The 26572-nt window shown below is 59.2% G+C and overlaps 3 protein-coding genes across 8 annotated transcripts in view; 1 reads left to right on the top strand and 2 right to left on the bottom strand.

Annotated features, from left to right (window-relative positions):
* Positions 1-993: 993 nt before the first annotated feature.
* The window catches only part of SPSB3 (splA/ryanodine receptor domain and SOCS box containing 3), a 119540-nt gene continuing 93961 nt past the window's right edge, over positions 994-26572 (bottom strand). Inside the window, exons 1-7 of one of the 6 annotated variants that reach the window (XM_075515448.1) lie at positions 11154-11523; positions 8028-8176; positions 5898-6075; positions 4949-5136; positions 2954-3056; positions 2339-2464; positions 994-2018 (exon numbers count right to left, since the gene is read on the bottom strand). In XM_075515448.1, coding sequence (XP_075371563.1) covers positions 1672-2018; positions 2339-2464; positions 2954-3056; positions 4949-5136; positions 5898-6075; positions 8028-8176; positions 11154-11202 — 1140 coding nt within the window. In that variant the 5' untranslated portion in view covers positions 11203-11523 and the 3' untranslated portion in view covers positions 994-1671. Of the gene's footprint in view, positions 2019-2338; positions 2465-2953; positions 3057-4948; positions 5137-5897; positions 6076-8027; positions 8177-9388; positions 9677-10173; positions 10284-11153; positions 11524-26572 lie in introns of those variants that run through there. The other 5 variants (XM_075515445.1, XM_075515444.1, XM_075515443.1 and 2 more) reach the window with 5 other exon arrangements.
* On the top strand, positions 10602-15742 carry NUBP2 (NUBP iron-sulfur cluster assembly factor 2, cytosolic). The gene is made up of 7 exons (XM_075515449.1): positions 10602-10651; positions 11969-12087; positions 12805-13003; positions 13345-13499; positions 13719-13829; positions 14160-14229; positions 14812-15742. The coding sequence occupies exons 1-7, from the start codon at positions 10633-10635 to the stop codon at positions 14955-14957; spliced, it is 819 nt and encodes a 272-aa protein (XP_075371564.1). The 5' UTR covers positions 10602-10632; the 3' UTR covers positions 14958-15742.
* IGFALS (insulin like growth factor binding protein acid labile subunit) lies at positions 17286-19730 on the bottom strand. Its single transcript, XM_075515254.1, has 2 exons — positions 19715-19730; positions 17286-19131 (listed from the first exon to the last, which is right to left on the bottom strand). The coding sequence occupies exons 1-2, from the start codon at positions 19728-19730 to the stop codon at positions 17318-17320; spliced, it is 1830 nt and encodes a 609-aa protein (XP_075371369.1). The 3' UTR covers positions 17286-17317.

Below are 26572 nucleotides of genomic sequence, written 5' to 3'. Positions count from 1 at the left end.
AAGGCTGGGAAAAGCCCCAGGAGCAGAAGCCACGGGCTGACCGCGGGCCCTGGGGAAAGCGGTCAGAAACCGCAGGGACTGGAATGGCGTTGGCATCCAGTGCTGCTGGGGTGGCAGACCCCGCGTCGTTCTGCTGCCGGGCTGCCACGAGCGCGCGGTGCTGCGCTCTCTGCCGCAGCCCCTCTGTCGGCGCGCTCCTCCCAGCCGTGCCCGTCGGCTCTCACAGCAGTGCTGCTTCAGCATTGAGGGGTATAAACAGGAGGAAGCGGAGCTGCCAAACCTGGCTGTGGAACTGGCCTCGGGCAGGATCAGCTCTGCGATGGGTCCCTCAAGCCAACCCGTCCTGGCAGCACGACGCAAGCCGGGCAGTAAGAACTGCTTAAGCACCCAAGCCCTCCTCTTGCTCTGCGGTTTGTTCCTAGCCCGTGCTTGTGTCCTCATCTGCGAGGAGCAGCTAAAGCGCTTTCCCCTCCTCTTTCCTGTCTAAAATCTGAGGGCAGCTTGAGTACAGAAGAGCAGGCAGGCTGTCCTGCCTGCCGTTTGCTGGCAGCAGTACCAGGCCGCTACTGGATTAGTCACTCGCCCAGGCTCTAATCCAGCACTTCCCCTCGCCACAACCAAGAAGTCTCAGTGAGGGGCTGTTCTGCGCACAGATGCCGCAGATTCTCAGGCTCTGGAATGGGGGGGTTGGAGTTGTTTGTTCAGCGTAACCTGCCCGAGGACAGGCGTTATAAAACCCTGCAGCCTCCCTTCCAGCGCGCAGCCACAGGCTGAAGATCCATCCCAGCCCATCTCGCTGGTGTTTTGGCGAGAAGCACGAGAACCCTCCATGGGGCAGAGGCCAGGTAATCTCCACTGCCTTTACCTCCTCTAGATCTGACACACAAGTGTTGCATTTAAAACATCCCCTCCAGGCTGGCAGCTGCGCTAGCGGGGCTGTTTTTGACAAGCGCCTTCAGGTTCCTGCCTTCAAGGGCTGTAAGAGGAATGAAAGACAGTTTCTACTTTTATTGTTACAGTTTAATACAGTCTTTGATACAGGAGAAGCAGCAGGAGCCAACATGCAAAGCAATTAAAGTCATCCGGGGCTCAAGAAAGATCACCAACAGCTCAACTCGTGTAAGTAACCGCTCTTTCACAACAGCAATGCAGACGCATCTCAGGAGCCCGTTTCCCTACGTGCTGCTGTTCGATCGTGCCCCGCAGTGTGACGAGTTCATCGCAGATACCAAAGCAACACACAACAGGTAGGAGGAGGGGACTGGTCTTTGATTTTGTCTTTTGAGAGTCAAGTCTGTTATGTGACTAAAGTCTAGTATGCTTTGAAACCGAGAGGCCACCTCACATCTTGTCTCTGCTGAGAGTCTGCAGAGAAGAGGGATCCTTTGGGAAGAGGCGGTGGCTTTGACAGCAAGTCAGGAGATGAAGCTCAGATATTTGGCTGCAGTTTACCTGTTTCACAGAGCTGGGACCTCTGTAAGTCTACAGGTCTTTTCAATGCATGTGATGGATGTTTAGGCTAAAGATTTCCAACAGCATAAGAGACATCTTTCCAAACGAGTAGAAATGGCAGTCCCCATGAAGAAAGAGGTGCATCAGGCCTGGCTGGCCTTCGCAGACACAGAACAAAACCCCACCCAACTCCCTCACAGCAGTTTCTCTGCAGAGGCGTTATGTCCTCCTACACCTCTTCCTCTGGCAGGCCTCTGCATCTGAGCCACAGGAGCTGTCTGAGTCGCTTCCCGATGAGGAGGAGGAGGAAGGCTTCGACGTGCTATAGTTCATGCTCAAGACCCACCCCAGTTTGTTGTGTAGCACCTGCTTGAGTCCCGGTGGCAATGGCAGCACCTCCAGTGTGTCCACGTAGTCGGGCAGGAGCTGGCGCAGGCGGTAACAGCAGAGATACTGGAGGGATGTGCAGCTGGCGCAGGAGCGGATCACCTTCATGCTGCTCTTGGCCGCCGTGGAGCACACCATGGGGTAAAACTTCTTGTTCTGCAGCTTCGTAGCTGCAACCCCTGCCGGGGGACAGCATCAGGGGGGTTTCACATTAGTTTTGACAAGGTGATCTCACTCCTCCCAGCTACCCTGAACCTATTAACTACTGAGCTGTTGGAAAACGCTTGGAAAATGCTTGGAAAACAGCCTTTCGAAATCCCAGTCTATTAAACAACAAAGGTAACCTTCCTCCCACTCACTTCACGCCTTGGTCTTCTACCTTGCCAGCGTTTTCTCCGGCAGCCCTGCTGCAGCCGGACTCTGAGTTCAGCCAGAGCTGCGCTGCTCCCCGCTCCCGGTCCCTCTGCCCGCAGGCCGCTGCGGCCGCCCGTGCTCTTACCTATGCACTTGCGGTTTTTGAAGAACGTGAGCGTCCCGTGCCACGTGTCCAAATGCACCCCGATGATGGAGCCTTGGCCAAACCTCGAAGAGAAGTTTGTTTTGTCTCCCTTGTGATGCAGTAGTCCTTAAAACAAAAATACTGGCATTCACTGGAAAGCCTGCGCTCCACAAACGCATCCCAACTCCCGCACTGCCAGCTCCCACTGGTACAGCCTCGCGCAGTGCCTACAAACTCCCTCCGTTGCCTGATCCCTGCCCTCCCACCCCCGAGTGGGCGATGAGAAGGGGGAAGTTGAGGTTTTGCAATACCAGAGCGCAGGCAGCGGCACTGAAACCCCCAATCAGCGACGTGCAACCGGCGGTCCAGGCGCCCTGGAGGTTCATGCACCGGTTCTAAGGGCTCTGCAAAACGCAGGCAAGGCGAGATGCTCCAAGAGCTGCAAGCTGCAGGCAGCCACTCCGGTTGTGGCTAACAAAGGGACTCACAGGTCTGGGGGCCTTTTTGGCCTCGATGCCCTTCAGATCATTTAATTCTCAACCCCTTCGGACAACACTTATGCCTGCTGCTGCCCTTGAGCCATCCTGCCCTCTGCCACCGCCCTGCCTGCGTTACCTGTGTAGGAGAGTCCCCAGCTGTCCTCGTCCTTGCCCAGCAGGCTACAGAAGGTGTGGCGGTACTTGTCCAGATTCACATCCGACGTCCCAATTCCCACCATCTGGGAGGCAAGGCCAGGAAGAAGAACACAAGCTTAGCATCTTTTCAAGCAACAAAACACAACCGAGACCCCACCTCCGCCTCTCCCCTCCTTTTCTGGGCACTGTCCAAAAAAGCACCCAGAGGTTTTGGTGAAGCCAAGTCAGAGGTTTCAGGACAGAGCTGAAGGCTCCCAGCTCCAATTTCCTTTCTAAGTGAGAAGGCCCAGCTGAACTGCTGGAGAAGCCTGCTGTCCTGTTCAAAGAATCATAGAATGGTTTGGGTTGGAAGGCACCTTAAAGGTCATCCAGTTCCAACCCCCCGACCATGGGCAGGGACACCTTCCACTAGACCAGGTTGCTCAAAGCCCCGTCCAACCTGGCCTTGAACACTTCCAGGGATGGGGCATCCACACCTTCTCTGGGCAACCTGTGCCAGTGTTTCACCACCCTCGCAGTAAATAATTTCTTCCTAATATCTAATCTAAATCTACCCTCTTTCGGTTTAAAACCGTTACCCCTTGTCCTATCGCTACAAGCCCTGATAAAGAGACCCTCTCCATCTCTCCTGTAGGCCCCCTTTAAGTACTGGAAGGCTGCAATGAGGTCTCCTTGGAGCCGCCTCTTCTCCCAGCTGAACAACCCCAACTCTCTCAGCCTGTCCTCACAGCAGAGGTGCTCCAGCCCCCCCGATCATTTTTGTGGCCCTCCTCTGGACCCGCTCCAACAGGTCCATGTCTTTCCTGTGCTGAGGACCCCGGAGCTGGACGCAGCACTGCAGGGGGGGTCTCACCAGAGCAGAGTAGAGGGGCAGAATCACCTCCCTTGACCTGCTGGCCATGCTTCCTGTGATGCAGCCCAGGATACGGGTGGCTTTCTGGGCTGCGAGCACACATTGCTGGCTCACATCCAGCTTTTCATCCACCAGTACGCCCAAGCCCTCCTCTGCAGGGCTGCTCTCAATCCCTTCATCCCCCAGCCTGTGTCCATGTTTAGGATTGTCCCGACCCAGGCACAGGACCTTGCACTTGGCCTTGTTGAACTTCATGAGGTTCGCACGGCCCCACCTCTCTAGCCTGTCCACGTCCCTCTGGATGGCATCCCTTCCCTCTAGAGCATCAACCGCACCACTCAGCTTGGTGTCATCCACAAACTTGCTGCGGGTGCACTCGATCCCGCTGTCCATGTCCCCAACAGAGATGTTCAATAATCCTGGTCCCAGTGCAGACCCCTGAGGGACCCCACTCGTCAGTGGCCTCCACCTGGACATCGAGCCGTTGACTGCAACTCTTTGAGTGCGACCATCCAGCCAATTCCTTATCCACCCGTCAAATCCACATCTCTCCGTTTTAGAGACAAGGATGTCGTGCAGGACAGTATCAAATGCTTTGCACAAGTCCAGGCAGATGACGTCAGTTGCTCTTCCCTTATCCACCAGTGCCATAACCCTGTCACAGAAGGCCACCAAATTTGTCAGGCACGATTTGTGCCTGTGTTGCCATGTTGGCTGTCACCAACCACCTCTCTGTTTTCCATGTGCATTAGCATAGTTTCCAGGAGGATCTGCTCCATGATATTGCCAGGCACAGAGGTGAGACTGACCAGCCTGTAGTTCCCCAGGTCTTCCTTTTTTCCCTTTTTAAAAATGGGCATTATGTTTCCTCTTTTCCGGTCACTGGGAACTTCATCAGTCTGCCACAAATATGATGGATAGTGGCTTAGCAACTTCATCTGCCAGTTCCCTCAGGACCCTCAGATGCATCTCATCAGGCCCCATGGACTTGTGCACATTCAGGTTCCTTAGATAGTCTCAAACCTGATCTTCTCCTAAGGTGGGCAGTACTTCATTCTCCCAGTCCCTGTCCAAAGAACGCTGACATTTCTGCGTGCCCGTAAGCGACTCTGCCCCACGTACCATGTCTGTGCCGTACACCGGCGAGGTCATCTTGATCTCCCAGAAGTGCTGCCCGTCTGCCAGCTCTTTGTTCCCCCGGATGGCGGCGGTGCCACAGCTGTACTCCATGTGGAAGTTCACCTTGCGGTTGTCGCAGGTCAGCAAGGTGGCCGTCGACTTATTCAGGTCATCCCACACCCAGTCGAAATCTGTTTGAGAAGCACAGAGGGGACAAGGACGGGCAAAGGCCCTCAGGGAGCCATCCCCAAGCCAAAGCACAGGCAGACATTTGTTTTGCAGGCCTGTTGGGGTTTTTTTGGGTTTGGGTTTTTTTCACTCTTTACGAGGGTAAATCCTAAGCTGTGCACACTGGAGAGTTGTCTGAGGCCTGAACTATTCTGCATCGTCCCACCGGGGACGGTTCAGTGCTCTGAACCCAAAGCTGTCAGCATTAACCAGTTCCCATTTTGGCTAAGACGAGGCTCCACAGACCCAGGCAGAGCCTCCTTTCTTCCTACACTTCTCATAGGCCCAAGGGGTAGCTCTGCTATGCCACAGGCTTTCTCGGCCAGCCCGAGTCCCGCCTCTGCCTCCCTCTCCCCTCTGCCCTGAGCACGCCCTGCCAGCCGTACCGGGGATCAGCGGCAAGAGGGCTGTAACCACAAGGGCCGGTTTCACTTGTGGCCTCAGCCGGATTTGAAACCAGGTCTCCAGAGGTGAACTCTGATGCGTTAACAAGTTCAGCACTTAACCCTTGAAACATCACAGGAGGCACGTGCTTGTAATCTTCCTACAGTCTACGTGGCCTTGAGATGTAAACAAAGGAGCACCGCATGCTGGGACAGAGATAAGGGCCTCCGTGGAAAGCAAAGGATGCGTGCAGGGGCGCAGTCCGTGCCGCCAGGCCAGGACTGCACCCACCTCAAACCCCAAAGGACTACGGCAGGCCATTGGGGAGCCCCTTCCTTACACTCATCCTCCTCGCCGCACTGGCAGTCCTTGACGCGGTGGAGGGCGTGCAGGCTGGAGCAGTAGGGCGCTTCGCTCTGGTTCTCGCAGTTGCAGTAGGACTCTCCGGTCACCGGGATGGCGCTCGGGATGGAAGGAGAGAGGGAGGAAAACTCTGGCTCCGAATCCGAGTCGCTGTGCTGCCGGAGACAGCAGAAGAAGGGTCACTACTGAACGCCCCCAGGCTCAGGGAACCGGGCTGGCAGAGGTCTGCGAGGTCTAGCGCGCCGCAGAGATAGCTCGTCTAGCTCGTGCCAGAGCCAGCGGCAGCACGGCTGCGTCGTGCCCCGGCCTGGCCTGCCACGCAGGGAGGTGAGGGGCTGTGCCAGTCAAATCACCCTGCTTTGGGACCTGGCTAGCATCTTTCTGAGCTGCAGAGACCTCTCAGCATGGGGCACTGCATGATGTGGGTATGTTCTTTGCACCTTCCTGGGGCAACGAGCTGCACAGCAGGCAAGCAGCATGGCAGTCCAAGTCTTTAACACACTTTTTTTTAAGCAAACTGAGCTAAAGCTACGGTTTTCAATGGGCAGGTTACAGCCAGCTGGAGACCCCAGCCAAGGCATCACAAAACCAGAGCACACTGCTGAAAACCACCGCTCTAGAGAGCCTGGGAGCCAACAGAGAAGAGAGGAAGGCGAACAAGACAAGGAGGAAAAGGGACAGGAGGCCAGGCAGGGGAGAGGGCAGAACAAAGGGGAACCAGTTCAGCAGTACAGCTGCAGCTCCTCGCACCAGTGCTGCAGACAGGCCCACAGGGAACCTACGGAAGGATTAAAAGGCTTTTGTTTACTTTCATGCATGAACACAAAAACTTGATTTACTATTCCCCAGTGCCAAGAGGCCAAAGTGTCCCTGCGCTGGACGCTGTAAGACCTGTCTCGCTCCCTATGTTATGGCAGGTTTGGTGTCGCCTAATGGAGTCTCTTACCACAGATTGGAGCAAGTTACTCTGGGTTTACACACTGGTCAGGTGTACCTGCTCGTTATTCACCCCCATGGCAAACTTTGTAAGCAGTATTTAAAGACAAAAATCCTTTAAGCTCATGTTCTTGTAGCTGTGTGAAAAGACTCAGGCTTACTTATGTACGGCCCACCCCCCCTTCTCCAGCCTGCATATTAAAAAGCTTGATTTCTGTCTTTCATTGGCCCTTCCTAACTACTGCTATCTAGAAATCCAGCCACTCCCGTTACTGCAGAAACACAAAGCTACTCTGACTGCAGAGAAAAGGCTCATTTTCTGGGAGCACAGTGCCTGGGTTTGGACACTGTGCTCTGGCAGTGGCCTCGTAAGGCTTTAGCCTAGCTTTGAAGCTCCAGGAGCAGTTCCTTGCGTCCCCACCGCTGCCCACGGAACTGAACTCACACACTCAAGAACTGGGGAAACGAGTGAAGGATGGCAGAGATGAATCCAAGTCACTCCTCGCACTGTTTTACTGACTGCTCTTCCTGCTGTGTTCCCACCCTCCAGCACACCTGCATGCCCAGGCCAGGTTCAGAAGTGATGTGCAGGAAACGTTACAGAGCAGGAAACTCGAGAGAATTTCAGTTTGAGGAAATCCGAGACTGCAACTTCACAGACTGAAGCAGCCCCACGCCCTCCACCACCATCTACCAGCTGCACAAAGACCAGAAGTTAGCACAGCCGCACAGCGAGCCAGATTGGAGAACTGATCCAGTTTAAACACATATTTAGATCGCTACTTACAAAAGAATGTTTAAAAAATATTGTATATACTTTATATACGACGCATGCACATTCTATGCTTAAAAAAGCATTTCGCTTAGTATCGATCAGCTCGCTGGCTCAGCTAACAACGGAGCTGTGGTGCACAACTGGGGAGCAGACTACAGGCAGCTTAGCCTTCCCTGCCTCGGGAAGACGGGCTGGGAGCCCCACACCCCACCTTAGAGCTTGGAGGAGGCTCATTAGAGGGCCTGTGTATTTTATTAAGTCTTTTCTGATTTTAGCCAGTTCTGCCTGCTGAAGTACTAGCTGCTCAGTTACACGGACCTTGAGTAAGTGCCTGCTGTCGGGGGAGAGGAAAGCTTTCCCTCACGTCACTTCAGAGCCACCCAAGCACCAACCTACCTGCCCATCGGAGTCGTAGCCCCAGCCACGCGCACCGGTGGCCAAGGCGACCACCCGGGTGTCTGCCTCACGCCGCACCCCACTCAGGACAAAGTGCCAGGCCCTGCTGCTCCGCGTGCGTCGTGCCATGCTGTTCCGAGAGAGGTAAGCTGGGGGGGGCAAGGGAGAGGAGGTTACACACAGCAGCCATGTCCCGCTCCCACCCACCACTCACTGGGCTCTGTCCTCTGAAGCAACCTCCCCCAGGTCACCATAGCCCCCCTGGGAATGGATCAGCACGAACCACGTCTGCACAGGCCCCATCAATGGATAAACTGGAGCAAAATAAGTCCATCCTGCATCTCAAGCCTCTGCAAACTTCAACCTCTTTCTCCACACAGGGTCAACTTCTCCCCGAGCCCAGGTGTTGAACTGGCCCCCAGAAACGCTCCCAAGACCAGCCAGCAGCAGCAGCTGCCCGCTCCGCAGCGCATGGATCCAGCGTCCGCCTCTCACCGTCGGCCTGGGGAGCATCAGGATCGTCAGCCACGGAGGCACAGCCTCCCCGGCACCTAGTCACCCTCCGGCAGCTGCCTGGGCTCCGGCCACGCTGCTCGGCCACCTGCACCGCCCTGGCCACCGCTGCGGCCCCGTGTGGCTGAGCTGCACGTGTGTGTCTGCGGAGAAGGCTGTTTGTTCACCTCTGAGCAACTGCCCACTGAGAGAAGACTTTGCTCTCAGCGTTTGGGGTGGGGGAGGCACCACTTTCTTGCTCGCTGAAGGGAAACCGTCCTTTCCATGGACCTGTCCCAACTTGCCTCAAGGGCAACAGACAGAAGCGAAGCAGCTGCCCATCTCCCGACTCAAGCGGGGATGTTATTCAGAGACAGATCTCCATGGGCTCCTTCCCTGGGTACAGCCTGGCAGACCACACCAGCTCCCAGCCACCGCGCGGGAGCATTGCGCTGGATGTGACAGGGGAACCTCAACACCCGGTCTCATTTCCCCCGAAGTTTATCTTTGCAGGAAACAACTCCTCACCAAGAGGCACCCTCAGGGCTGTAACTCCGCTCCCATCTCTTGAACCCTCTCCCTCTGCTCAGCCTCTGTGGCTGCCTCCCTGCCACAGCCAGCCACTCTGCGCACCCACACCCGCTCCACTGCCTCCCTGACGTGCAGCAGGTCAGCCCTGAGCACACGCGGATCCTGCAAACCTGCAGCGGGTCAGCCCCATCCCGGTGCCTGCCGTACAGCACCCGTCCCCGTTCCTCCTGCACCTCAGTCCCCGAGGGGCCGGCAGCTCCTGGAAAAGCAGGACAGGCCGAGCCACGGCCGGTTGTGCAGGTGCCCACGGATGCTCTGGAGCTCTCTAGGCATCTCACCTCTGCCACGCACAGCCACGCTGGGAAAGCCCCTAAAACCACTCCGGAGCCCCCCTTCTCCGGCCTTGAAGAGCACCCACGGCAGCCAAACGCAACAGCTCCGCTCCCCCAGCGCCTCGCTAAGGCCGGGGCTCGCGGGGCAGAGCCGGCACAGCACGGCCTCTGCCCAGCAGGCGACCCGGCACGGAGGGCAGAGTCAGTTCCTCGCCCCAGAGGGGGGCCTGGGGCTGCTGAGGCCTTTTCGCGGGTCCGAGGCGGACGGCTGCAGGCCGTGAGCCGCACGGCGCCCGCCGCCCCGGCTCCAGCTCCCCGCCAGCCGGGTCCCGCCCGCTCCGCTCCAGCCGCTCCTCTGCGCTTCGGCCCAAGGGCTGACCCCCCCCGGGCCACGGGGCCGGGCCCTGGACGGAGCCCCCCCGCCCCGGCCAGCCCCGCTCGCCGGGGCAGCGCTTCCCCAGGCACCGACTAGCAGAGACCGACGGGGGAGGGGGGAGTGGGCCGGGGAACAGGAGGCCCAAGGGGGTCCCCACGGCGGGCAGCCGCGGCCCAGCCCCTCTCCCTGACGGCCTCTGGCCCGGCCTCAGGGGCAGGCGGCTCCGCCGGAGGGCGGGCACCGGAGCCCCGGCTGTTCCGCGCAGCTGAGGCGCGGCCGGACCAGGCCAGACCAGGCCAGGCCTCCGCGCTTGGGCCGCATAACCCGGCCCAGCCTGACCCGGCCCAGGCCTCGGTCCTCGGCTCCCACCCGCGTCCCGGCCCCGGCCCCGGTGCCTGTCCCGGTCCCGACCCACCTGCCCGGCCCGGCCCGGCCTCACCACCGCGCTCTGACCTACTTTCCCCTCCCGGGACATAAACAATCCTCTCTCGACACCGCCCCCCCAGGCGCCCATTGGCTACGTCCGCGCCGCTCCCCCTCTCCGTTGGCTGAGTGCCCCGTCGCTCACAGCTGAAGGAGGAGGGAAGGGATGGTGCCTAACTTGAGCCCGGCGCCACTGGCTGTATCGTGTGTCAATCCTCGGAGAGCCGCGCTATTGGACAGCCACTGAGGAGGGCCAGGGAGCGTCGCGGAGAGAAAGTACTAACCCCATTGGCTGGTGGAGGGAGAGCCAGGGGGTTGGATTGGGTGTGAAGCCTGGGGGGGCGGGATCCCGATGAGCGTACGGCTCGCGATTGGGGGCGGTGCCTGCCAGTCCGCGGGGGCGGGGCTTTAACCCGGCGGAAGGCGGAAGCGGGCGGCGCTGGGCAGCAGCATGGAGGAGGCGGCAGGGGGTGAGCGGGGATGGGGCCGCGGCCGGGTGGTTCCCCGGGGCCGCAACCGGCCCTCCGTGGGGCGGGGGAACGCGGGGTGGCTGGGCCTGGCGGGGAGGCACAGCCCACCTCGCGGGGGGCGTCCCGCCCGGGATGACCGGGCCTGGCGGGGGGGCGGGCCCGGCTTCTGGGGGGTTCCGGTGTGTCCGGGCCTGGCCGGGTGCCGTGGTGGTGGTGGTGGTGGGGCCCGGCTCCTGGCGAGGGGAGCTCCGCGGTGCTCCGGCTGGGCTGGGGCCCCGAGGTGGCGGGGCCCGGTTACTGGGGGGCGGCGCTGGGCCTTGCCGGAGGCCCGGGCCTGGCTCCCGCTGGGGGAAGCGCCGAGTAACCGGGCCTGGCGCGGGGCTGCCGGTGTCACCAGCCTCCTCTCCCGGGAGTACCTCGCTGCGGGGCTCCATCTCCCCCCTCCCCGGCCCCTCTTCTTTCCCCCCCCCCCCCTCCCCGTTTCGGGGCCGAGCGCCGTTACCGTCGGTGGAGGTGCGGATGAGGTCCGCCATGGTGCGTGCGGGCTCCATGCCGCTGGTGCCGGTCCCGGTGCTGGTGTGATGCCGGAGCGGCTCGGGAGCGGGCCGGGCCTGGTGCAGTGAGTCAGTGGCCGGCGGTGACGGGGCGCCCGGGAACGCGGGCCCGGGTGGGTGGCGTTTGCTCGGCTGCGGCCGGAGCGCCGGGTCCAGCCCTCCGCCACCTGCGCAGCCCCGGGCTGCGGAACCGACCCCGAGCGTTCCCCGCTCTCGGCTCCGCGTTGACGGGACGTGGTGGCTGAGCCCGAAGCGGAGGCCTGAGCGACGCTGGTAACGCAGCAAGAAGCGGCACGATGGCTGGAGAGGAGTGTGGGACCGCGGGGAGGCAACCCGTGTGGCGTGGAGGAAGGAAACGCCAAGGGCCTGACCTCACCGCCAGCCTCCAAGCCATTCCCTGAGAGCGCTCGGGCTGAGCCTGGCGTAGGCGCTGCGTGACGAGGCCCTGTGGGTGTTTATTGCTTTGCTGCCCAATTGCTACTTAGGTCATCAGGACAAAGCCTTTTCTCCCCACAGAATGTTTACTGCCATTGCTCTTATTGTCCCTTTTCTGATGGCAAAAGGGCTGTGGCACACCCACTGCTTCTTTCCCTCTCCCGTACACTTAAAACAGACTTCTTGAAGCAGTGACAGCCACTGTCACCCTCACCCCCGTGTCTCTGCGCTGACCAGCCAGGTGCTGCCAGCTTACATCGGGAGAGACTCTGATGCCTCGTTACTGTTCTCGTTAGAGACTCTGATGCCTTGTTATCATTCCTCCCAGAGAGAAGCAACCTGGCCGGGGTGCGGCACATCCTGCTGGTGCTCTCCGGGAAGGGCGGGGTGGGGAAGAGCACCATCTCCACCGAGCTGGCTCTGTCGCTGCGGCACTCTGGGAAGAAGGTGAGCGAGGGTCTGTGGGATGCTGAGCTCTGTCTTCTTCTGCCCGACCTCCAGCTGGGCTGGGTTTTGCTCGTCCTTTATGTATGCGTGTATCCATACGCTGTGCATGGCAGTGTATGGATTCTCTGTGAAAATGCTGTCTGTGATAGCAGCTCAAGTGATTCTTTTTTCTGTGTTTGCATGATCTGGCGCAGGTAACTGCAGTTCATTTCCCTTTCATCCAAGAGACTAAAATCACCTGAGATTTGGTGGTGGTTTTGAAACCGAGGCACTGAGAAATGACTTTGCTGGTTTGTGGTGTAACACACACTCCCTTTGTGGAGTGAAGCGGGTGAGCTGAAGGCCGGTGTTACAGTGGGGACCACGGGAACTGTGTGGGCGTGAGACAGGCTGAATTCCCCGAGGACTTTTTTAAAGGCTCTGTGCAGCCAATGCCACTGGGATCCTGATAGGTGTCTGGCATAAAGATCTCCTCAAAGTTCCTGGGGAACACCCAGGAGATGCTCCTCAGAGGGCTGGTGACCAGGAGGGCAGTCAAACTTTAAAGCAGTTCTTTGAGACTGTGTTTCAAATCTGGCTGCTGAGCTTAAGAGTCCGTTCTGTAAAGTGCTGTGAGCCGAAATTCAGTTGCTGCCTCCCCCACCCAGGGAAGGGAGCAAACCAGCTTCTGCCACTGTACTCAGCCCTGTCTGAAGGGCTCTGCCTCATCGCCCACAGGTGGGGATCCTGGACGTGGACCTGTGTGGCCCCAGCATACCCCGCATGTTCAGGGTGCAGGACAATGACGTGCACCAGTGCGACAGCGGCTGGGTCCCCGTCTTTGTGGACCAAGACAAGAGCATTTCGCTCATGTCCATCGGCTTCCTGCTGGAGAAGCCGGATGATGCCGTGGTGTGGAGAGGACCCAAGAAAAACGGTACAGTTGGTTTTTGCTGTTTGTGGCTGCCTTCTAGTGCTAGGAACCTTCTGCAAACCCTCCTGGAAGTCATGTTTGTTCCTGCTGGGGGCCAGGCTTTTCTGGGCAGGTCATTCCTTGGAGCAAGGCAAGTCTCCTGTTCTGCAGGAGTGGGTTCAGATCACTCAGGTGGGGAGAGTGCAGTTTGTGTTGTGCTGACAGATAGCCCTGCCGTCTCTGCCTGGGCCCTTGTCACCCAGGATGACTCCCAACCCCTGCCCTGCCTGGCCCACAGCTCCCAGGGCACCTGCTGAAACCTGTTTGGTTGTTTTTTTTTTTTCCTGTCCCTTTTATTTCCACAGCTTTGATTAAACAGTTTGTTGCTGATGTGGCCTGGGGGGACCTGGACTTCCTCATCGTGGACACACCACCGGGCACGTCTGACGAGCACATCTCCACGGTGGAGGCCTTGCGGCCCTACAAGCCACTTGGAGCAATCCTGGTCACAACGCCCCAGGTAGGGCAGCCGGCTGGGGCTGAACGGGAGTTCCCAGGCAGGCTTCTGCCTCCGGGTATGGTTTGGTGGGGAATATGCACCCCAGGGTGGGTGTTTGCACAGGCCTGTCTGTGGCTGCTTGTTCTACACATCTGCGTCTCATTTGCTGCATGCCTGCTCCAGACCCATGGTCCATCTGGACAGACAGACAGCCCTAACCTCCCCTGCTCTCCCCCGCAGGCTGTGTCTGTAGGAGATGTAAGGCGAGAGCTGACTTTCTGTAAGAAGACGGGCTTACGAGTTCTCGGCATCGTGGAGAACATGAGCGGCTTTGTCTGCCCACACTGTTCGGTGAGTTTATTGTGACCTCTGGGCTATTGCGGGTTCTCGTTCGTGATGGGCTGTTGTAGGATGTGGTGCCTTGGGTGCAAAATCGGCAAATGCCATGAGGGCGATGCTGTGAGCCGGGAAGATGAGAAGCTGCTGGCTGCTGTGCGTCAGCTTGGGAAGAAGCCACTGGTTCTGCCTCCTAAAGAGAGCTGGGGGAGGGCAGGGGCAAAGGCAGTACCCTGAGGCTGGAAGGCGGAGGGGAGCTGGCCCTACTCACGTGCAGGCAACGCCTGCCCTGTCGCACAGAGCTCTGGGGTTTGTGACTCACTGCTTTTGCTCTTCCTCCTTCAGGAGTGCACAAACATCTTTTCCAAAGGGGGAGGTGAAGAGCTGGCCAAGCACGCTGGGGTCCCCTTCCTAGGTGAGTGGCCTCTTGAGCAGAGCTTTCTGTGGCCAGAAGCGATATCTCTGTGGTGCTGTGGGAGTGCCTGAGCAGAGGGATGCAGCATCACAGGGGTGGGCAGGCTGGGCTCAGGGTCTCTGTGAGCCCCTGCTGCCTGGTCAGAGGCAAGGTGTGGTTCTTGCTTTGCTTCTCTGCCACCCAAACTGCTCAGAGTGGACATCTGTCCCTGCTGGGGCAGAGGTGGTGATGATCAGCAGCCTGCTCTGGCTACTGACATTGTGGTGACAGAATAAGAAAGCCCGAAGCTGCACAGAGGCATCCTGAAATGCCCTGGAGCCTCCCTGAGAAATGGGGGCTGAGAGCTGAACCCTGCCTTCCGGACGGGGGTGGGATGAGGGTGGGAGTGTCTCTCATGAAGCACTGTGATGGGGTCTTGGACCCAGAGGGAGCAGTTGCTGGTGAGAAGTAGCTCCTGGAGAGCTCAGTGAGGGTAGTGGTTGCCCTCTTTCCTACTGCTTCCCCCAGAGATGACTCTGGCACTCCAGGCCTTTGCCTCACAATGAGCAAGCAGTCACTCTCCCCGTGTCTCCTGTCCCACAGGCTGTGTTCCCCTGGACCCCCAACTCAGCCAGAGCTTGGAGGAAGGCAGAGACTTCATCCAAGAGTTTCCCAAGAGCTCTGCTTTCCCTGCCTTGGCTCACATCGCCCAGCAGATCTTGGATGGTACATCACAGCCGAGCTCCTGAGGAGGATATGGAGCTGGACTCTTGCTGGCAGAGCCCCTGGCCTGGCAGCACCACCAGCAGCCCATGCCGGTGGGGAAGGGGGATGCAGAAACTGTTTAGCTATAAAACTGTCTCAGTGGAGGGAGGAGCACAGCATTGGTGCCACTCGTGGAGATCCAAAAAGGAAAGCACTGCTCCATCCTCCCGGATCTGAAGAGACCCTGCATGGGCACTTCTGCCCGCACAGCGGCAGCCTGCTGCTTGCCTTCTCAACGTGGCGGTGCTCTGCCCAGATGGTGCAGTTGTTCTTAGCCCTGTACACGCAGCACCTTCCTCCTCAGCCAGCCATTGTGCGGGTGCCTGGGGAGCTCTAGCTTGTGTCCACGGTGTCTCGTACGCTGTGGTGCTTCTGGTGATCACCCAATGCAGCTACAGCGGCAAACACCATCGACTGTTCTTCCCTCGATGAACCCAAACAGCACCGATCATCTGGATTGTAGCTCCATGCCCTGCTGCCTTCTACTGCTTTCCTTGTGTGATGGATTATATGGTACTTGGTTCAGCGGCTGGTGAGTTCGTGCTGGATGCTCCAATGTAGACCCAAGCCAGGCCACCCTGCTCTGAAATCTCGGATCACTGGTTCCTGATGGGCCGATGAGGGCACGGCATGTGCTTCGCATGAGAAAATGTCTTTAGGAGGTCTACCACCCACCTGAGGTCTGCATCCTGACTTTTTGGTCTGCTGGGGGTTATCATGACTCAGGAATATTTTTAAAGGTTCCAGGCAGTAAATACTTTTCTTAAAATCCAAGTCTGTGACTTATGTTTTTCCATTGCTTCAGGCCTTGCTGTAGCTGTGAGTCTTGGTATTACGAGCACTTCATGTACATCTAGGTCTTTCCTGCTTTTCCCAGTCTCCTTGCTGGGGTTCAGCTAAGTCTTTCCTCCTTTCATACCAGCTTCAAGATCCAGCCAGTCCCTTGTCTTGCTGAAAGCTGGCCCTGGCAGTCCTTTGTGGGATGCTTTGCCATGGCTGTTCTCCACACCCCTGCCAGGCGTGGGGCTCCCCTGTGTCCCTGGGTGGTTCCCGCCTCACTGCTCCGAGTGTCCTGGTCCCTTGGACCTCCTTCCATGGCCCCAGAGCTGCAGCTCCCGTGGGACCTGCCCTCTTCTTGCAGGCTCGAGTTAAGCTGGGGAAGCAAACGAAGGTGGTGTTCCTGCATCTTATCTCCCTCCCTCCTGGACTCTGAGCCCCTCCTGCCTGCATGCCCTTTCCATGCTTGGGACTCACCCTTGCAGTGCTGTTTTTGGGAGGCAGGGGGAAATCTCAGATTTCTACTAACCAAACTGGATTACAGCCGGCAGCCATCATTCAGAGGAGAGCAGGAGGAGCATCTGTCCCTGCTCCTGCTGCGCCCGCAGCAAGGACTTGCACTTGACCAGGTTTCCCCACGTGCAACTTTCCGGGAAAATTTTGTCTGACCTTTGGTCACTTATCTGGGATTTGGAGAGCTGGGCAGCGGCGCTGGAGTGTGACCGGGCTGTTGGCTTCTGCGGGATGGCCGGTCACCTCTCGCTCCCTCCCTGGGCACATGCCACCCACCTGGGGCCTGCAGGAAACCTGCTGCAAACTCCTCCAGCACCCCGGGGAGCCTGCGCTCCTCGCCCCGTGTCTGCAAGCCCCGAGGGGCTCTGATAAGAAACCCCAGCCGGGTGCAGCACGTGCTTTGGAAAAAACATACTTACAAGATGGGTTGCGATAGCTCCAAAGGTTTATTTGTCTGCTATGATTTATCAGGTAAGTGACGTGCGCAGCTTTCTGCACCCTGCCTACACCTGCTAGTGCAAGGAATGATTAAAGCAAGTCGCCTGCCCCCTTCCCTAAACCTACCGGGGAGCTCGGGGGGGGCTTTTAGGCTTTCTCAGCTGCTCCGTGGCAGGAAGATGCTTTGCTTTGTCCCACAGATGAGTCCTGGCCCCGGCCGGGATGTTGCTCGCCATGAGGAGGGCTCCGGGCTGGAGATGCAGCTTTCCCCCACCCCAGAGGCTTGTGTTCCTGACGGGAGCCGGGAGCAACCACGCTAACCCAGGGGCTGCTATTTAAATATTAAAGGACTGAAATATTTCAGTTTGAAGCCAGCAAAGCCCATCTGGGGAGCTGGTGCCCTTCTCCCCCTGCCAATGACTGGGGTCATGGTCCAGCATCGGGTGGGCACAGGTCCTTGCCGCTGCCTCGGGGAGCTCGCAGCGGCAAAGCTGAGCTAAACTGGGATGGCTGCGGAGCCGGAGCTCCTGCCGCTGCCCCAGGGAGCCCAGGATGGGGCTGGGGAGGAGGCAGGTGATGGTCCGTGGTGCTTCCCCCCAGGAAGGGCTGGCATGCATCAGCAGTGAGCAAAGCTGTCCTCGGTGGTGTCACGGAGGTCCAGGCCTGCCACAGCTGGGGGGTGGAGGCAGGTGAGGTTGTTGTAGGTGTAGATGGGGACATGGGCATCGTCCCCCTCGGCCACGGACTGCACGAAGCGTGGGACCACCACGGGGTGCTGCAGGGAGAAGTCCCGCAGGCCCTTCAGGGAGCAGTTGCAATGCCAGTTGTTGCCCCCCAGCCACAGCTGCTCCAGGGTGAAGGAGGCACACAGGAAGCCCACTGAGAAGGTCTCTAGCGAGTTGTTCCTCAGGCTGAGGTACCGTAGGTTGGCCAGGGGGGAGATGATGGTGTTATCCAGCGTCTCCAGCTGGTTATGGGAGAGGTCAAGCCAGAAGAGTCTCTGGAGCGGGCTGAAGGTATCCTGGGAGATCTCCAGGAGCTGGTTGGAGGAGAGGAAGAGGTACTCCAGGTTGCTCAGACCCACGAAGAGCCGGGGTGAGAGGTGGCTCAGCCTGTTGTGCTTCAGGTCGAGCTCCAGGAGCTCGTGCAGTTCGCTGAAGCTTTGGTCTTCGATGACAGAGATGGCGTTGTGCTGCAAGAAGAGCCGTCGCAGGCTGGAGAGGCTGGAGAAGGTGTTTTCCTGGATCCTGCCAAGGCAGCTGTGCTCCAGGTGCAGGCTGTGCAACTTGGTGACCCCCTTGAAGACATAGTCGGGCAGGACCTTGATGCAGTTCGCAGACAAGTGCATCACCGCCACGTTGTACAGCCCCAGGAATGCCCCAACCCTGATGTCTTGTAGCTGGTTGTTGTTGAGGCTGAGGACCTCCAGCTGGCCCAGCCCATCAAAGGTCCTTTCTGCCAGGCTCCGGATCCTGTTGTGCCCCAGCTGCAGCTCCTCCAGGAACTGGAGATCTTTGAAAGTCCTGGGCCTCAGGCTGGTGATGGAGTTGGTGGACAAGCGTAGGACGTGCAGGCTCAGGAGGCCCAGAAACGTGTCCTCAAACAGCGAGACAAGCCGGTTGTGGGAGAGATCCAGCCACCGGAGGGACTTCATGCCCATGAAGGCACGGGGCGCGATGGCATTGATCTGGTTGTGGTTCAGGTACAGTTTCTGTAGCTTCTGCAGCTTGACGAAGATGTTGATCTTGATGCCCTTGAGCGCGTTGCCGCTCAGGTCCAGCTCCTTCAGCTCAGTAAGGCTGCAGAAGAGCTGGTGCTGGAGGTAGGGGAGCTTGTTCCCGGCCAGGATAAGCTCCCTCAAGTTGGGCAAGTCATGGAAGACCTTGTCGGGCAGGACCACAAGCGAGTTCCAGCCCAGGTTCAGATACCAGAGGTTGGAGAGCCCAGCAAACAGCCCTTCCTCCACCTTACTGAAGTAGTTGTTGTTGAGGCTGAGGGAGACGAGGTTCTGGGTGTGCAGGAAGGTGTGGGGAGCCAAGTACTTGAGGCGGTTGCGTTCAAGGTGGAGGTGGTAGAGGCTCCGCAGCCCGTGGAAGGCGTGCTGCTCCACAGCGGCCAGCTGGCTGCTCTGCAGGTCCAGAAAGTCCAGGGCCGAGAGGTTCCTGAAGGCAGCGGCCGCCAGCAGCGTGAAGTTATTGCCGTCCAGCCACAGGGCTTTGGCGTTGAGGGGGACGTCCTCGGGCAGGCGCGTCAGGTTGCGGGCGCTGCAGAAGACGTTGAGCTCCTCGCTGTAGTCGTCCAAGCTGCAGGCGCAAGGGCTGGGGCAGCGTGGGAGGTCTGCGTCCCCCTGGTCCTTCGGGGTGTCCCCCCCGGGGGGCTGGGAGGCGGTGGCCAGCAGCAGGGCTAGGGGGAGCAGGAGGGTGGCACCTGCTGCGGGGCGTGGAGGGAAGGGGACGCTGTCAGTGTGGGGCAATGGCTGCTCTAGGGGACCCCCCTGGGTGCCTGCGCTGCCGGGGGGGTGGGTGGAGGGCTCGGTCCCAGCCCGTCGCGCACGCTGGGCAGCTGCAGGAGGTTTCGGAGGCTGGATCTGCCCTTGGGAGAGGGAGCGGGATCGGCCCCTGCTCCTGCCGCAGCTCAGACCCCCAACATTTATCCCTGCATATTGCAGCAGCAGCTTCTCCCTTTTGTGGGGACAGGCCCCCAGGCCCCTCTCCTCCTTCCTCCCAGCCCCCCCCCCATTAACTTGCTCTTCCTCGCAGCAGAGCTGTCGCAGTGCCATGGCCCCTGCCTGTCCCTGCAGCCTCCATCCAGGTTTGGGCTCTGCCCAAGGGTGCCTGCAAGCACCCCAGGCAGCACGGGGGCTTCCAAAATGTCTTATTAGCAGCGGAGGGGGGAGAAAAGCTAAGGGTGACTGGAGTGCGAAGCCCCAGCAGCGTTTTAGTGTCTTGCCCCCAGCCCTCTGCCCTGCCTGTCCCTCCCGGGACGGGCGAGCAGACAGGCTCCCCTGCCTTACCTTTGCCTGCGCTCATGGTGCCGGGCAGGGCAGCGCTCCCTCTCTGCTCTCCGGCCCCGCCGACTGCGCAGGGATGGATGGAGCAACCACCTTGACGCCTGTCCAGCTGCCCGCCCGGCCGGGCTTAACCCCACCGCTGCTGGGACGGGACGTGAGTTCAGCCCGCGGGACAGCGTGGCTGGGGTGAGCGTCCCCCGGGCTGTAACTGCCCCTCCGGCAGCTCGGGGAGGGGGGCATGGGAGGAGATGCCCGGGAGGACAGGCTATGGCGGGGAGGGTGGTCCTGCCAGAGATGGGGTTTGTGTGGGCAGCAAGCGTGGAGGGATGGATGGAGCGGCCTCATGGCATGCCCAACGGCTGTGCCCTGGGCTCCTGGAAACCCCCGAGCAGCAGCACTGACCCTGCCCTGCTCTGCCGGGGATGCCCCAGGTGAGCCCTGGCAGCGGGTCCTCACGCTGCATGGGGACCCAAGAAGCACACTGGGGCTTGCAGCGTCCGTATCGCACAGGGGGCGAGGTGTGGGGATTACCCTTAGCGGGAGAGAGGCTGAAAACCCCCAGGTTTTATGGTGATGCAAGTGGGAAATGAGTTGGAAAAGGGGAAATAGCTCTTCTCCGTGTGGCAGCGAGAGCCTCAGGGCTGAACCCGCAGACCCCTCCTGGGGGTGTATCTGCCTCGCCGGTGGAGGTGGTGCTGGGAGCGCTGCTTGGCTCCGTGCTTTTGTGCCACGGGGGAAGGAGAGAGCAAAGCCCGGGTCCCACGGGTGAGGTGATGGCTGCGAGCGTCCATGAGCTGCTGTGTGTGCCAGCCGTGCGTACGGTGGGATGAGGGCAGACGATGCTCCGGGGCTGGTGGATCGCACTCTCTGCCTGGCAGCTCATCAAAGCCACCCCGGGGGAGGCTGGTGACCTCATTCTGCGTCCCAGGTCATTTCCCCACCAGCGTTCAACACGGCTTCTGCAGAATCTTTTACCAGTTTCCAGGAAAGAAAAAATAAATAAATAAATAGCCACTACTGCTCCAGCAAGAGGAGCCCTGCAGGCCAGCGGCTGCCGCATGGAAAAGCCATGGCTAACCCTTCCTCATGTCCTGGTAGCCCCGTTCCTCCTTGAAGATGCACCAGGATGGGGCTGGCACCATTCACATCCACCCCTCCAGGAACGGGCGTCTCCCACCAGTGCTGCTCTTCCCAGCATCCCTTCCCTCTACACTGGTCCGCAAGGTAGAGATGGATGCTGTCCACCACCAGCCCATGCCATGGGCACCCACCTCGCCCATCCCCGTGGGAGCCTGGCATCTCCCCCAGCTCCCCAGGGCGCAGCTCAGCTCTTCACCACTTCACTCAGGTGCTTTGTAAGCAACCTTCTCACCAACCGGGGTGGAACCGTGCCCACAGGAAGAGGCATGGGCGTGAGACGGCCCGGCTGCAGCCTTGCAACCCAACTTTCCCACAGGCATTGTTTTCTCCCTTTCTTTTTGGCCCCGAGCGGGGCTCTCCTCCCCCTCTATTTTTAATCCTCTCTTCTGGGAAATTATAGATCAGAAGGGAGAAATGAGAGATGGAGATACACGCACCCACTAATAGGCGCTAAGCACATATTGACACAAGGTGTAATCAATCTGGAAGCTTAAAAGAGCTGAACCAGCACGGGCCAGCCAGCCAAAACCCACAAAACCTCTTTGGGAAGTTTAAACGAGCCCTGCCTGCAGCTGGGAGCAGGTTTATCCCTGCCTCCAACAGCCCCCTTTCAGGGAAAATATCAAACGAGCTGCGAAGGGAAAATACGGAGGGTAAATAAGCAAATCCCTTCCCAATGCGGCTGCAGCGCGGGGAAGAGCTAGACCCGTCTCCACCTTTAAACCTCCTTGAGGGCATCTCCTCCGGATGTGTTCCACTGCCATCTGCGGCAGGGGATGCTCGGACCCCGTGACACGGTTGGTGCCTCCAGCATCGCCACAAGCCCTGCAACCGCCATGGGGACCTCATTTTGGGTCCCTACCACAGATATCCTCCTCCCGCCACGGCCCTGGGCCAGCGTGGACCTCCCCAGCCGATCCCCCCATCATTTCAGCTCTGGTAGCTAATCTCCCTGGCTGGGACCAAAGTCTGAGCCGTCCCACCTGGTTGCCATGGAGAAGGCTGTAAGGGTATTAGGAAAAGCAGCAAAATCATAAAAAAAAAAAAAGCTTTTAAACCTATTTAAAGTCCAAGGAATCATTACCTTCCCCAGCAGCCCTCCCATGCCCGCAGGTCCCTCCCCAGGGAGCTCCCCCCGCCACCCCTTCCCTTTGTGTGGGTAAATGCCACCAGCCGTCCCTGGCTCCCTGTTCTGTCCCCAGCCGCTTGGGCTGGCCGAGCCGGCGAGGGACTGGCGCTGGTGGCCCTGACAGGTCTGCCGGAGCTGGGGAGGCTGGTGGGACCCCGGGAGCTACCTGGTCTATCCCCCCAAGCCAGGCTACCCAGGGCAAGTGGCCCAGGGCCAGCTCTGGGTACCAGCAGGGACAGCACCCACCCAGCTTGAGCCCTGGGGGGAGCAGGGATGTGACAGGGGTGGTGTTGTCACAGCTGAGTTAGGAAGTATTTTTAGCAAACCTTGTCAAATATTGTCCCCGTCTGGAGGAGAGCATCTCGCATTGCCAGGGCAACCGGCGCTGCTGCTCCTGATCCCGAACCAAAAATGTGTGAGCCCTGACGCTGCCGCCCGAGAGAGCCAGGACGGGTGACACTGGCATCCCAGAGCTTGTGCCACTCTCCTGGGGACACCTGCAGGGACCAAGCTCCCTCCTGGAGGGACCATCCCAGCGGAGATGGGTTTTGCCTGGTGCTCGCTGGCTGCCCACATTTCTGATCATCCTGGTCCCCACCTATTGCGCTGCATCATTTTTCACTCAAAAAATTCTGCCCTACTCAAGGTGGGGACCTGACGGTGGTGGCAAAAGGTTTTGGCAGCCGCTGGCAAAGGTCCCCATTGGCATCTCGGAGTGCCAGCTCGTGCCCTGCCGTGGTTGCAGCAGGCTCGTGCGGGGAGTTGAGAAAGGCGGCCGATGCGCCGGCGGCTCCTGGGGATGCTAATTACCACGCCGGTGTCCCACGCAGCCACATGAAACCGTGCAACCGCCACCAGTCTGGCCGGACTGGTTGGACTGGGGAGGCGAGGACATCCCCAAGCCGTGACTCAGGGTGGCCAGGGCCATTGCTGGAGGCACAGATGGGGAATTTCCCAAACCCTGAGTTTTGGGGGAAAAGGGGAGTCCCTGGGAGCCGGGGGTCAGAGGTGCACAGGGACAGGGAAGGGAGAGAGTCCCCAGCGATGGGGACCCCATTGCCATATCGCCAGCGATGGGATGTGGAGGGAGCAGCTTGGTCCTCAGGTCACCCAGCCGGTGGGACAGGGCAGGAGCGTGGCAGCGGGGCCGCACGCCTTCCTCCTGCCGGAGGCTGCGCGTCCACAGCCCCCCGTGCTGCCCGCTGCCAGGCTCTGCCTGCCCGCCCCGTCCCAGCCCTCCTTCTCAGCCACGCAGGGAAGCACCCGGAGACGCTGGGGGGTGACAAATGGGACACGAGCCGGCAACGGGCGCTTGCAGCCCAGCAAACCCATCATCTCCTGGGCTGCATCACAAGCAGCGTGTTCAGCAGATCGAGGGAGACGATTCTCGCCTTCGACTCCCGTGAGACCCCCCTGGAGCGCACGTCCAGCCCTGGGGACCCAGCGCAAGGCAGACCCGGACCTGTCGGAGCGGGTCCAGAGGGGACCACGGAAACGGTCCAAGGGCTGGAAGAAGCTCTCCTGTGGAGAAAGGCTGGGAGAGGCGGGGTTGTTCAGCCCGGAGAAGACCTTCCTGCAGCCCGTCAGTAGGTGAGGGGCTTGCAAGAACGACGGAGAGAGGCTTTTCACCAGGACCTGTAGTGACAGGACAAGGGGTGCCGGTTTTAAGCCGGATAGAGGGTGGATTTAGGTGGGATATAGGGAGGAAATGTGCTGCGGGGAGGGCGGTGAGACGGGTGAGCAGGTTGCCCGGAGGAGCCGTGGATGCCCCGTCCCTGGGAGGGCTCAAGGCCCGGCGGGACGGGCCCGCAGCAGCCTGGCCCAGCCGTGCCACGGCCGGGCACCGCGCGGCCTCCCGCCGCCAGGGGGCGCTGCCGCCCCGACGCCCTCCCCCGGAAGCTGCCGCGCCCGTTGCCCTGGAAACGGGACGCGGCGCTACTTGACTAGGCCCGGCCCGGTGCCGCGGCCGCCTCCTCCGCAGCGCGGGGTGGGGGGGGAAGGCCTCGCCGCCCCCGCTCCGCCCGGCCCGCCCCCCCCCCCCCCCCCCCCCCGGCGGCCGGGCTTCACCCCAGAGGCCTCACCCCGACGCCCGGTGCTGCCCCAGGAGGGCCCGCGCAGGCCTCGGCCCGCGGCAGCTCCTTGCACCCGCCGCGGCCTCCGCGCCTCTGGGCTTCCCCAGGCCTGTGGGCCCACCGGGGGATGCTCCCGCGACACCGGGCAGCCCTGGCAGGGGGTGTCTGCTAGATCCGGGAGCGGATGCAAATTCACTTTGCTGGCGCTGGAAGCCAGATGGAGCCAGTCGCTGTGTTAACGCTGTGCTGGGCCCTGCCGAAGCCTCCCGAGAAGGTGTGGAGGCAGGCGGCGGCTCCCTCCGCTCCCCTCTGGCTCACCTTGAGGGCCAGCGCGCCGGCAGAGCGAGGTGCGCGTCCCTGCCAAGGGCTGGCACGTCTGGCTGGTGCTGGAGGACAGGCGCAAACAAACAGCGGGCATTGGTCTGGTGCTGCGTGCTTGAAATCTTCAACCGGTTTCCTCTTGAGCTGCTGCGGATTTGGGGAGCGTTTTCACATCTTAGAGCTGCATCCTGGGTGACAGCTTCGTACCTCAGAGCTCGCTGGTGATCCAGCCACCATGTCAGCTGTGTTAAAAGTGTCCTTGACAAGAAGAGTGAAAGAAAGACTCAGTACAGAGTTGGCATTTCAGCTTTTAGTGGGGTTAACAAAACACATACTTTTTGTTTGGTTTTGCTCTGGAGCGGTGATGGAGGTTTTGGGTTGCAATGACACCCTAAAACTTCATTCCTCCGCCCGGTTTTGTTATTTGTGGTATCCAGGACAAAATTTGCTTCGTATTTCCAAACCACAGGAAAAGCAGTCACTGTCATTTCTGGTGCTGGTACAGCACCTGCCACAAAGGTGGTTTTGCCAGGGTCTCCCGGGCACTGCGGACCATAAATAATACTGTATATGTATATGTTAATTAGTCTTATATTGCTGTCTGCCAGGTGAAACGGGCACCCCCGCAACTCAGGGAGCACTTGGCTTTCCCGGCATGCTGGGGTGGGATATTTGCTCGCCTGAATCAAGCATCTCAGGGCCCAAGCACGCTGCTGCTGGGGCCGGGGCTGTCTGGGACAGCGGTGTGAGCCAGCCTGCGTGCATCCCTGGGCCGGCGTGGGCTGCGAGTGCCTGTCCTCTGGGACCCGTGCAGGGCTGAGAGCCGGCAGGAGACGGTGTGCACCTGGGGAGCAGAGCTGTGGCTCGGCTCCTTTGCGTGCCGGAGTGCCTGCCGGAGGCTTCTGAGCCCCCCCCCCAGTGCTGTGGGCGGTGTGTGAATTTGGCTTTCTGCTTGGCAGTGGGTGTGAAGAGACTGTGAATTCTCATCAGCGCTTTCATTACCTTAATAAAATTACTTCAGGTCTGTTAAGTTCTTTTGCAGAAAAATAAGACATAATTGCATGTTTCGTTAGCTTCTCCTTCCTTCGAGCCCCAAAAATGCTCAGCCCCTGGGTCTCACTTCCATGGCCGTTTGTGAAATCCACGTCGAGGGGCTACGGGATCTTCTCCAAGAGCCTGGCTCAGGTGAGGAGCTGGTAAACTCTGCTCGGCACAGAGCTGCTATCAGGATGGCCCTTCTCCCTCTTTCATCCTCTTAGCTTTGACAGATACTAAGAAGTTATTCAGAGCTACGGTCTTTTTGAACATTATATTGTCAAAGCTTTTCTTCTGTAAGAGACAAGTTCTTACCTAAACTCACCCGCTCTACAGAAATAGCAGTGCTAATAAGCCCAAAATGAGGAGATTAAGAACTGTCATTCGTTTTACCCCATGGCTGCCGTTCACCAAGGTCTTCCGGAGTTATCCGCTGCACCTCACGCTCTCCGTGACCCTCGCTCTTACGTTGGAGACTCTGTTCCAGTACTTTTAGCTTTGCACACGCTTGGGAGTTGTCCTGTTCAGGCCTGGATGGTCGCCATTTGGAGTCAGCGGCAGCGTGTAGACCAGTACAACCCAGATTTAGCACTGCCTGGGCTAATCAGAGTTTGTTTCAGTGCGTGCTTTGTTTAAAAACTTACATTTTTCCGCACAGCATCTCTGATGCGAAGTGATAAATTGAGGAAGGTCTTTCCTGTCACCAGGTGTAGCTTGGTCAGAGCTCAAAGACCCTGGTGCCCTTTGGATGGCTCATTGACAGGGGAGATACAAGGACTGTAGAGATCAAGAGAAAATTGCCTGGAAGTAAGTTGGTGTTAGATGCTACTGGATGGTCTTGGAGCAGATGGATTAATTGGTCTTGGAGCAGATGATTAATGGATTAATTAATGGGCTAATCAGATCTTAAATTCTCTAAAGATCCCTGCAATAGAGATGGAGGCCATCCCTACAGCCGGGTTTTGGGAATGGTCCATAATATAAAAGGAGTGGTACCTCCTAGCTGGCAATATTGCTTCACTGGGGGTGTCCGCTAAGCTTCTTGTTTCAGTTTCTGCTGTGTGCTCTTCTAGGAATATGGAAACCCCCTGACAAGTGCCATTTCTTCTCCTGGGGTGGCTGTAATAATTGGCTCCACCTTAAGGTGGATCAAGGTGGATGTCA

This window comes from Mycteria americana, chromosome 12 (genome assembly GCF_035582795.1).
Source record: "Mycteria americana isolate JAX WOST 10 ecotype Jacksonville Zoo and Gardens chromosome 12, USCA_MyAme_1.0, whole genome shotgun sequence".
NCBI lineage: Eukaryota > Metazoa > Chordata > Aves > Ciconiiformes > Ciconiidae > Mycteria > Mycteria americana.
The sequence above is the reverse complement of the archived record's forward strand: the minus strand, read 5'-3'. Positions and strand labels throughout refer to the sequence as shown.